The sequence below is a fragment of the Phyllostomus hastatus genome, unplaced genomic scaffold (assembly GCF_019186645.2).
Source record: "Phyllostomus hastatus isolate PE091 unplaced genomic scaffold, TTU_PhHast_1.1 phas_scaffold_93, whole genome shotgun sequence".
Taxonomy (NCBI): Eukaryota; Metazoa; Chordata; class Mammalia; order Chiroptera; family Phyllostomidae; genus Phyllostomus; species Phyllostomus hastatus.
The window spans coordinates 305,990-318,092 of record NW_025334042.1 but is presented as its reverse complement, the minus strand read 5'-3'; the positions used below and the strand labels follow the sequence as shown (position 1 = coordinate 318,092).

Here is a 12,103-nt window from a genome sequence, read left to right as displayed (position 1 = left end):
ATTAAAGAAGACACAAATAAATGGAAGCATATATTATGTTCATGGAGTGGAAGAATTCACATCATTAAAATGTCCATACTACCCAAAGCAATTTATAGATTCAGTGCAATCGCTCCTAAAATACCAATGATATATTTCACAGATATAGAAGAAATAATTCAAAAATTTATATGGAATGACAAACGACCTTGAATAGCCTCAGCAATTTTGAGAAAGAAGTACAAAGTAAGAGGGATCACAATGCCTGATACCAAAATATATTACAAGGCCACAGTAATCAAAACAGTCTGGTATTGGTATAAGAACAGACACATAGATCAATGGAACAGAATAGAGAGCTCAGAAATAAACCCTGTCTCTACCTATGGTCAATTAATATTTGATGAAGGGGGCTGGCACATAAAAATGGAGTAAAAATATCCTCTTCAGTAAATGGTATTGGCAGATCTGGACAGGTACATGCAAAAGAATGAAACTAGGCCACCAACTTGTACCATACAAAAAAATTCAAGGTGGATAAAAGACTTAAATATAAATAATGACACCATAAAATTCTTAGAGGAGAACACAGACAGGAAAATTTTTGATATCCCACAGAGCAATATTTTCACTGATATGTCCCCTAGGGCAAGGGACATCAAAGAAAGAATAAACAAATGGGACTATATCAAATTAAAAAGCTTCTACACGGCTAAAGAAAACATCAGCAAAATAAAAAGGGAACCAACCATATGGGAAAACTTATTTGCCAATGACACCTTGGACAAGGATTTGATATCCAAAATATAAAAAGAACTCACAGGACTCACATAAGGAAGACAAACAATCTAATTAAAAAGCAGGCAAAGGACCTGAGCAGACACTTCTCCAAGGATATACAGAGGGCCCAGAGACATATGAAAGCATGCTCAGCATCACTAGCCATCAGAGAGATGCAAATTAAAACCACAATGAGATACCATTCTTCAAACCAGTGAGAAAGGCCATCATTACAAATCAATAAACAAATGCTGGTGAGGTTGAGGAGAAAATGGATTCTTCAAATCTCTATGACAGTCCAAGAGTGGCTTAGAGGGTAAACAATCTCTGAATGTACAATAAGACCCCTAGTTTATTGATTACAACCTAATTTCCCTGGTGGTACACAGGCCTAAGTAACACTATCATGAGAAAAAATATTGGGGAAGTTATGGCCTACAACTTCTCCACTGGCTAAGATGTAGTGGAATTGACAATTTGTTTACACCCCTACTGGTGCCACTGTGGAATTCCTTAAAAAACTAAAAATACAACTGCCTACTGATTCAGTGATTCCACTGCTAGCATTATACCCTAAGAATCTTGAAACACCAATTCAAAAGAACCTATGTACCCCTATGTTTATAGCAGTGTTATTTACAGTAGCCAAGTGCTAGAAACAGCCTAAGTGCCCATCAGTAAATGAGTGCATCAGAAAATTTACATTTACACAATGGAATACTATGCAGCAGAAAGAAAGAAGGAACTCCTACTCTTCATGACAGCATGGATGGAACTGGAGAGTTATTATGCTAAGTGAAGTAAGCAAGGCAGTGAGAGACAGATACCATATGATCTCACCTGTAAGTGGAACCTGATAAAGAAAACAAACAAATGAGACAAAAAAAGCAGAAACATGGAAATAAACAGCAAACTGACAGGGACCTGAAGGGAGAGGGGAGGGGGACAATAAGGGAAAGAAGGGGAAAGTGTACAAAGGGCCTATGGACAAGGACAATGGAGAGGGGATTGTTTTTGGGAGCAGGGGTTGGACAGGGCAGGGGACAGCAATGGGGGAAAAATGGGGACAACTGTAACTGAACAATAATTTAAAAATAAAGTCTTCTTCTGGTAAATTTGATGCTTTGATTTGATATGGAATGGTTTCTGTCAATTAGTTTTGTTCCGTTTAATGAATCATACTTTCTTATTTCTTTGTATGCTTTGTAATTCTTTGTTGAAATTTGAACATCTACTTATTATAATATGATAACTCTGGAAATAAAATTTGCCAGGGTTTGCTGTTTTCTGGATTGTTGAATTTGTTTAGTGAATTACCCGAACTAATTTTGAAAATACCTGTAGTCCTTGTTGTGCATCGTACCTGAAGTCTCTGTTCCTTAGCCGTGCTAAACCAGTATTTTGACAGATTTCCTTGAACATTAAGAGCTAAACAAATAAAAGCAGAATACAAAAACAAACAAAAAAAAATACTTTCCTGGTCTTAGCAAACTGACTCTATGCAGGAACACTCCAATGCTAATAACTGGGTTTGCAATGAGACTAGGCATTAGCCTGAGATTAAAGCTTAGAATTTTTTCAGGTCTTTTTCTGAATATAAATATCCTGCCTTGGACATTTGCATGGCTTTATAAATTTCCCCAAACACATGGGGCTTTTCAGTGCTCTAGTTTGCCTAAGGATCTTTCCTCTGCTTTTGTTCCTGGGCCTTACATCATCTATTGTATGTTTCAAAGGTAATCTTCTGCCCTGGGTGTCTGCAGTTTGTTAGTCTGGCTAACAGTACTTCCATGCATTGCTTGCAGCCTCTCTAGCTGAGCTCTGAATTAGATGAACCAGAGATGTGGGCCCTGCATAAATCTTTCAGGTAGCCCCCAGACAGGTTATAATAAATGTATAGAACAATTTGTAAGGTCTGCTCTCCTTCTGGAACCGAGACTCACACTGAGAATGTAGGAAGCCTTCAAATGCTACTGCATCATCAGGAAGGGAATGGGGCCAGGGTACATAAAAATGCCATAAAGCTTTCCTATGGCTTTGAAGTCACCTCTTTCTTGATTCAGTGTCACTTAATTACTACAAACTTCTAAATGCTTTCCAGAATTCTGGGAAATTTGATTCTGACAGTTTCTGCTTGCTTTTTTGGGGGGGAGGGGGGGAGGGGAATAAAAGCTTGGAACTGCCTACTCTGCCATTTGCTGATTCCAAATCTTAAATTTTGAAACCAAATTTAAGTGCTGGTGGCCAAAGATCCTGGTAAGGATGTAAAACATTATATTTCTAGCAGATTTAGATACTTTTTTGTTACATACCATTGGAGTGCGATGTTTCACTTTGGTCTGGATAACACCATCTTTTTCGAACTGTACCATATCATTAAGGGGGTCCCATGGTCGAGTACTACGGAAGTTAAAAAAACACCATTTGTTTAATGACTAAACAAAACACTCAAAAACTTTTTCAAGGGTTCAATTAGATTTTCTTTAGTAATTATAAACAGAGCTGTAAGATTAAGATTAGTCATATATAATATTCTGATCCTCAGCTTATTTTATAGGCTAACTACTATCATGAAGTCAAATTTACAATAAATGGGACATCAAGTTTAAATCTCACACTAATATTTATATATATATATATATAAATAGATATATACATACATAGGCCATACATAGGCCATATATATATATATATATGGCCTATAAAAAACTAACAATAAACATTCCAGAAATAAAGGCAACAAACTAACAAACTATGCTGATAATTACTTACTCTGCAAACTTGTAATGCCATTCTCCCGTGAGTGGATCAAGTTCAAATAACTTGCAAGCCCACTCTTCATTTTTTGTTTTCCGATCTCTGGCAGATTGTCTTTGAGCTTCCTCTAAAATACACTTCTCTTGAGTAGCTTCTGTTTGGTCTTTCGCATTTATGGCTCGAGTTACTCGTTGCCAGAGTCTAAACATGTACAGAAATAGTATAAAAAAGAAACATAAAGTCAAATCTACATTAAATAGGTTTAATTCTCCTTGAGAGAAAATGATACAGAAGTGGGTTTTTGTCATTGACAAAGCTTATACTGAAATGCTCACAAATGAGTGCAGATATAGAAATGTGGTCCTTGAGTAGAGCGACAGAGTGGAGAATAATTCTTGTCTTGGCAAGAGAAATTCATTACATGGGTTTTTAAACACATGGCAATGAGTAGAGCTGGCCCAAGGTAACAGGAATGTAATAAAGGCTCCAGAATTTAAATTCTTAATAAACTCCCCAGATAATTCTTATACATACTGTTTAAGATCCACTGGCATCAAAGATCCAATATCGTAATGCCATGTTTCTCAATCTTGAATGTAGGAATTATCAGGGAACTGTTAAAATCAGAATCTCTGGGAGTAGGCCCAATTTTTTTTTTTAAAATGTCTCTCAGGTGATTTTAATGTGCAGCCAGTGTTGAGGCTGCTGATTTAACAACAACAACAAAAACAACAACAACAACAACAAAAGCCAAAAAAACCCCCCCACAAAAAACCCTGAAGTAAAAATCCTTTCTACTACTAAGGTTTAGTTTTATATCAGATAAACAAAAGCGTAACATGTATACTCCACTAATCTGGGAAGATAGCATGTTGGGACTGAAAGAACAAAGGCTTTGCAATTAGACAGACTTGAGTTGAATCCTAGATCTGCCACTTCTTGGCTAGTGGACTTAAGTTACTTATTCTGTCTAAGACTTGTTTTCCTTATCTTTACAATATGTTAAATTAGGTTCACACCTCAAAAGTTATTGTATGTCTTGGCAAAGCTTTACTCTGAGTGAAGAGCATTATGTGGCTACAGCTGAAACAGAATTTCAGAACTGGTCCATACATATTCTTTCATCTTTGACAACTCAATTTTGAGTGTAATTACACAAACATTTGAATCCAACTAGAGAGAATGACAGTGCATATGGCAGCCTGTAGAAAGGACTTGACTGTATAATGTATATAAAGTACCCAGCACAGTGTCTTTTACACAGATGCTCCCTTCTCCTAACACAAATATAGTAAGAATAAAACTGGACAATGTGTGTGCAAATATATTTGGTTCAAAAGTGTTACACATCTAGCAAAAATTTTATGACTTTAAGAGCAGAAACATGGCCTTAATTATTATCCAACTAATACAAGTCCTCTTGAAGCCTGCATGTCCACTGGCATTATTCATGTACTTTAGAATAATGAAACAAAAGTAGACTTTTGCGCCACATCTTTCAACTAGAGTTCTATATGACTTAGCCAGATTAGAAAACAGCTGCTAAATAAAACCCAAGAATCATTAATTAGTCCCATAATTGTATTCAGATAAACTAGAAATTCTTTTTATTTTATTTTACTAGCCCAGATAAGAATACTAGTGCAGATAAGAATAAAAAGGAAAAAGTTTTGATTTTGAACGGCAAAAATGTAGCATGATTTGTATTAAATTTCTTTGATATTCATATAAACTAAAACAGAACCCTGTCATATCTCACAAAAACTATTTTGCTGAATTAAAATATGACTGAAGGCAGAGAAAAGTGACCACACTTTTGAGGTTTTAAAAAAATACTCAGAGTCATCATAAAATTAGATGAAAAATGGTATACTTACTTCTCTGATTCAAATTCTCCCTGCTCTTCAAATTTTACAGTGTGCCTTATTAATCTCCGTTGCTTAATGTCTGGTGTTGGATTCCAGAAAATCTCTGAATTATCAGTCTTTTTGTCATTAATAAAAACTTCACTATCCTGTATTTAAAAAAATTAAACATTAATGTAGTAAATTCTCTTTATTTACAAGGGTGTTATATAGTTACTACTATAATAATACTACTACTTCCTGATATTTAATCCCACAGCTAAACACATTTTAAAAAACAAATATAACTAGCACTTTTCTAAAAGCCCCAAATCTTTTGTCACTTTTAGAAAAATACTAGGATTAAATATGTAATACTAGAATTTTAAAATTTGGCTGAATATACAGGAAGTTTGTGAGATTTGCAAGTTTTACTTAATATGCAAATTTCAAACATCTATGCAAAGCCTCCCAACCATCTCTGAATTGCCAAAGTGGATCACAGTGTTTGCTGCAACTACAAGGAGATGCAGGTGACTATTTACACATTCAATATATATAGAAAAACATGAAAGAGCCTTGTTCAGGATTAAAAACTTGAGCAAAATGTCAAAATGTCATTTAAGAAAATTTGTATCTTTTTGCCATATGATATTCAGATAGAAGTTAATTTTAAAAATTACAGAAGTATGTGACCTTTAGTTAAGTTTCTAGATCCAGTTTCTTTTTCTTATATTTCTTATAATTTTCTGCTTATTATAATGCATAAAACGCTATATTCAGTGTCCACAGTTAGAATGCTTTTAGGCATTAGCATGATGTGATCCTTTTTATTCATTTAAGCTTCTCTTAACAAAACTCCCTAGTTGTGAATTTAGGTCAACAGAGAAATAACTAAAAGCCATTGCTCTCACATACTACTATAGCCTTCCCATGTTCCTGATAAAGAAATATGATGCTAATTGGAAACACCCCTCCCTTCTAGGTGCCAGGCAGTATAATGCTGTAATAAGAGCATAGCCCTAGAGCCAGAGCCTCACTCCATTGCTTAATTTCAGCAAATTTTGAAACTGTGTCCTCTGTAAAATGGGGACAATAACAGTACCCACCACATACAGTCATTATATTAAATATTAAATGAGTTAATATAAGGAACATTTTTAAACAATACAGTATATATAGTAAGTGATACATAAGTGTTAGCTGGTTTTGCTGATTTAAAGTTTTGGAAATGTAACACATTACCTACAACTAGGTACTGTTAACAGAGCAATACAAAAATGTTTGTTAAGCTGAAGCTTAGGGTAAATAAAATGTGACTTCACCGCTTGATGAAGTTTATAAACTCACCCCATTGATGATTTCACCAATGGAGTGAGTTTATAAAATGTGACTGTTAATTTTTCCCATAGAATAAAATCCTTTTGTTAAGATAAAATATAAAAATACTTACCCAATGGCCTTCCAAAGTAGCTAAGACTTCTTTTCCCAGTTTAAGTTTCCCTGATATTTGGTTAACACAGTCACTACTACCTAGAAATGGCTTTTAAAAGAGAAAATGCTAAATAAACATTTTGCTTTTAACTTATATTTAGATACAGTGTAGGAGAAAAAAACAGAAAAAGTAACTGCATAGTAACAGTGCTGTTGAAGGAAGAAATGGTGAAATATTAACTCAAATTTTAGCTATAAATGTTCAATAAAAAGAAATTTGAGTTTGTTGTTATGGAAAAAATAGGTTTAAAAAAAACAGACTATGTGAAGTTCAAATAAACATATTGAAAACGATCACACTGGTGGAACTGACTGGAGTCCTGTGCTTTCATGTGACTCAGGAGTGCATTCTATCAATGTTGCAATGTATGAAGCAAGAATAACTCAGTAAACCTAAAGGATTTAACTAATCTATGAAAAGAAAGAACACCCCCTCCTTCAAAATAAAACAGTAAAATAATACTCAACCTAAAATCCCTCCAAAAAATAAAATTAGAAGAATAACACTTTGAGTTACTATGCTGTATTACTGAAATTTTTCCTCAGTCACAAAATTTTGGTGCTCCAATCTAATCCTTAAATGTGTCATAAATTACTTAAGACCTCTTTAGTATGATTTTCAAGTATTATTATCACCAAATATTTGCTAAAATGAAAAAAATCAAACAAATGACACTGCATCTAATAATAATACTTAAAAGAGGTCCTTATTAGAGAAAAGTTCCTAATCAGGTGGATATCAACATGGGAGCTAATAATAAATATTAAATAGTTCATAGAAATATTTTTATCTGAACATAATGTACTATCTTATACCAACCACTGAACTGTGAAAGGTCTTAAATTTCCCTTTCACTCTAAGGCAGACAGGATTTTCCAAAGTTTGTCTCATGCATATCTACCCTCCCCGCTCCAGCCCACATGCTCTTCCTCAATGATATCTTGCCATCCTCCACTGAGAAATGGAGTCTACATTCCTTCCCCTTGAATTTGGGTAGGTTTATAACTGGTTAACTAATAGAGGATGGTAGAAGTGATATATGTTGACTTCTGAGGCAAGGTCATGGATGGTAATGCAGCTTCCACTTTGCTCAAAGGACACTTGCACTTGGAACCCTGAGCTGGTAAGTAGTTAGTCTGATGCCTTGAAGCTGCCATGCTGTGAGAAAGCCAGGCTACATGGAAAGGCCATGTATACAGGTGTTCAGATTAGCAGTCCTAGTCTGTTAGTCACCCCAACCAGGCACCAGACATATCACTAAATGATGAGACTTCAGATGATTCCAGGCCTCAAATGAAGAGTCACTGATAGCCTGCAAGTCTTCCTCACTGAGGCCCCAGGCACTATGTAGTAGAGATAAGCCATTACCAATATGTCCTGTCCAAATTTCCAGCCCAAAGAACCCCTAGGGATCAGAAAATGGTTGTTTTCAAACTGAGTTTTAGAGTAAACTGTTAGGCAGAAATAGTAACTAACACAACTCTGTCTTAGTGTGCACTGCTATAGCGCAACCACTGAAAAATTTCTATCCATTTACTTCTTAGATCTCATGCCACCCATTTTATTAATTAAAATTAAAGAATGAAAAATGGCTTTTTATTGATTTGGATCCCCCAAGTGTACCCTTTCATGAATTCTGTGTCCTTATATTTAGTCTTTAATTAAAAACTAAACTGTGTTCTTAGTTTAATATTTATAGCACAGCTCCTCTTTAATTAGGTGATACCTTCTATCATTCTCTACTAACCTTTAGTTTAAATTCAAGTATTGCACTATATCCAGTTTTTTGACATGTAATATTGACTGTTCCACCAAGCTCCAGTGTCATTGTGCCATAAAGAATTCCTAAAGGAAAAAAAAAACAATTTTGATAAAAGGCTGAAGAGAGACACTGGCTAATAACAAGCAGAACTTTAAAATCTAATTTCCTTCTAGGAGAAACTAATAATGCAAGGATCTTTTACCCTTCTCAATAATAATCTATAATATACATATAAAGTTAGTCCTGTATAATTTAAATAGATAATAATTAAGCTACATTATTTGTAGATTCTGTATCTGCAAATTTACATACTCAAATACAGGATCTAGAACAAAAAACACCCCCTTTTTATTACAAAATCTTTTATTACAAAATCATAAGCATGTAATGCTATAACATAACAATATCACACTCAAGTACACCACATGACATTTTAGGTGAAATGTTCAAATTAAAACTATAAATATCGTACCCATATTATTATTACCCTACCAACCAGACTCAAGCAGGCCTTACTTCTGCCGGACCCTGTACATTAGTAATCCCCAAACCACCACCCACAGCATTTTTGAAGTCATTCATGGGCATGGGCATGGGCAGACTTGCGAAATTTTGAGTTGTCCAATGTGCATACTCTCAGCTTAAGTTGAATAAGGTGATATTCTACCTTGTTGTTTCACCTCTCAGATGGTAATAGGTATCCTTTTTGCAGTACAATTAGTGCCATTTTTCACATTTTTGTTGGTGATTTTACTGTTTAAAATGGCCCCAAAATGTAGTACTGAAGTGCTGTCTAGTTCCTAAGCATGGAAGGCTGTGATGTAATGTACCTCATAGAGAAACTATGTGTTAAAGCTCAGTTCTGACATGAGTTATAGTACTGTTGACTGTTAGTTCAACAGTATGTTAATGAATCAATAGTATATATTAAGGCATCTTTAAACAGAAACAAGACTATGGGTTGACTGGTTGATAAAAATGTGACAAGAAGCTCACCAGAAGCGTTTCTCCTAGGATCAATGGTTCAGTATTCATTAATTCAGGGTTTGTGGTGACTTTATAGAAGACAACTACTGCAAATAGCAAGAACCAACTGTATAAGACAAACAAATAAATCCCCCTAGATAGGTTCTTTGGCTAAAAGCTGGGGAAATTCTGAGTTGGACAAAGTTAAAAATTATGTGTGTGTATCTGTTCCTGGGACAAGCTGTTAAGACACTCGTGATATGCAGATGCACAATGTTCATTTCCAAGAGTAGAACAAACTATGCAATGCTTCTCATACTTATTCAGCTACAGAACTCTTATTTTATAAGACTATTTGTGACACCAGTGACTTGGGGAACACATCTTAGAAAATACACAGGGAAAAAATAATCATTATTTCCTATGCTCATTTACAAATGGTTATAATCATTTCTTTTTTCCATGGAATAAGAACAATACTATGAAAAAATTTTCCCCTGTTGCTAGTTGGGTATGGTATTGGGTATAATTTTATTTATTTCCAGTGACACAAAATTCGAAAATATATTTATCAATTCAATTAATAATTTCAGATATTTCACTTCATGTCTATCTCAAGAACCACACATGAAGCTCTAAGAATTATCTAGCCTTAGGCCACAAGTTGGCCATTCTTGTACTTAGTACTAGGTTGATTCATGGTACAGTAGATGGGAGTTGATAAGTCTAGAATTTAGTCTCAGCATTCTTATTAATATCTGGTTTGGCCTTGGATAAGATTCTTAACCCTACCAGTTTTCTCAGCTGTGAAATGAGGTCATATTAAATAAGTTCTATGTTTTCACAAATCTGTTCCTAAAATAGAGGATAATTAGCAAAAACAGTTATTTTTAAGAAATGGGTTGGGAAGGAGGATACAGACAATGACCAACCTGAGTGGATGCCCTATAGCACAATAGTGCAGATTGCAGAATCTTGACTCTACCACATCCTAGGTGTGCAATATCATGCCAAGTAACCTCTTTGTGCCTCATTTTCATTGTTCATAAAATAGGAATAACATAACCTACTTTATAAGGGTTGCTAGAATGACTGAATTTATAAACATAAAGTGCATGGACTAGTTGGGTGTCTGGATTGTTGAAAATTTATTTTAATACCCATATCTGTATCCTAAATAATGGGAGAGGGGAGAATCATAATACACTAAAGAAATTTCTAAATGAGGATGAGAAAAAATTTTAAGGTGATAAACTGAAAAGCAATACATTAAAATTTTAAAAAGAAGTGGTAGTATAAGAAGATGAAAATCACTTTCAAGGATTCTGAAATAATGGGTAGTTTCATCCAATTTTTAAAACCTGAATTTAAGGCAAATGAAATTCCATTACTGTAATTAGTACGTGTCACAAAAAGTCCAGTGTAGATTAATTAATTAACCACAGAAATACTCAGATGACAGCAATAGTATTAAGTATTGGTAAAACAAGGATGCTTTAAAACAAAAGACTGACTTCTTCAATCTCAAAACATAACAAATTATAGCTGTATACATTTATTTAAAAAGAAGGTTTTAGGAATATCTCACTCAAGTATGGAAACTATTTACCTTTACAATGAGCATATGGCATTGTCATTACATAATCTTCACCTCTATTCAAGAAAGTCAATCGTGCTTCTCCATCTAATATTGCAGATAATGAGTTCCCTGAAATAAATGTTTGTTAAATTTCAAAAAATTAATTCAACTAATTCAAAACAAATGAAATATATTTAGGACACCTACAAAATATCTACATGGTATGTCTTAAAAATAAAAATGTCTCAATCTCAATGTGCCCAAACATACATTTGTTATCTTATATCCAGAACATGTTTGATTCATATTTCCATTCTTATAAAATAAGTACTTTTAAAAGTATAGTTTTGTGCCCTGGCCGGGTGGCTCAACTGATTGGAGCATCATTCTGTACACCAAAAGACTAATGGCCTGATTCCCGGTCATGGCACAAGCTTGTGGGCTTGATCCCTGGTTGGGGGATGTACAGGAGACAACAGGTAGATATTTTTCTCTCACATCGATGTCTGCCTGCCTGTCTGTCTCTCTCTCTGTCTCTCTCCCTAAAATCAATAAACATGTCCTCAGGTGAGGATTTAAAAAAAAGTATAATTATATGCTCATTTATGTTAGTCACATGAGGCTCTTAAGAAAAATCCTAAACAGGACATGCAATAAAACACTATTTCACTGTATAGCTTAATTTGCCCATTTTTGAATGAAAACATTTTTTCTTCTGTAAGTCACATTATTTAAGTCCCAAGCTTTTAAGTACTTTTGACATAATAATGTTATAGATACTTAGAAAAATAAAAATATGCATAACCTGTGAAAGTAATGACAAAATTTCAGGGTGTTTTCTTTTAGCCGTTTCTCCCATATGTATTCCTCCCCCATCACCAATTTTATTGCAGTGTAACAAATTATATATAATAAGTGAGCCATTTTAAGTGTTCATTTTG

At 34.3% G+C, this 12,103-nt stretch overlaps 1 protein-coding gene across 9 annotated transcripts in view; it reads right to left on the bottom strand.

Annotated features, from left to right (window-relative positions):
* The window catches only part of OSBPL8 (oxysterol binding protein like 8), a 179,952-nt gene that overhangs the window by 20,972 nt on the left and 146,877 nt on the right, over positions 1-12,103 (bottom strand). For all 9 annotated transcript variants that reach the window (XM_045829129.1, XM_045829130.1, XM_045829134.1 and 6 more), the window contains 6 exons: positions 11,193-11,291; positions 8,603-8,700; positions 6,814-6,903; positions 5,394-5,530; positions 3,532-3,717; positions 3,072-3,159 (listed from right to left, as the gene is read on the bottom strand). In XM_045829129.1, coding sequence (XP_045685085.1) covers positions 3,072-3,159; positions 3,532-3,717; positions 5,394-5,530; positions 6,814-6,903; positions 8,603-8,700; positions 11,193-11,291 — 698 coding nt within the window. The remainder of the gene's footprint in view (positions 1-3,071; positions 3,160-3,531; positions 3,718-5,393; positions 5,531-6,813; positions 6,904-8,602; positions 8,701-11,192; positions 11,292-12,103) is intronic.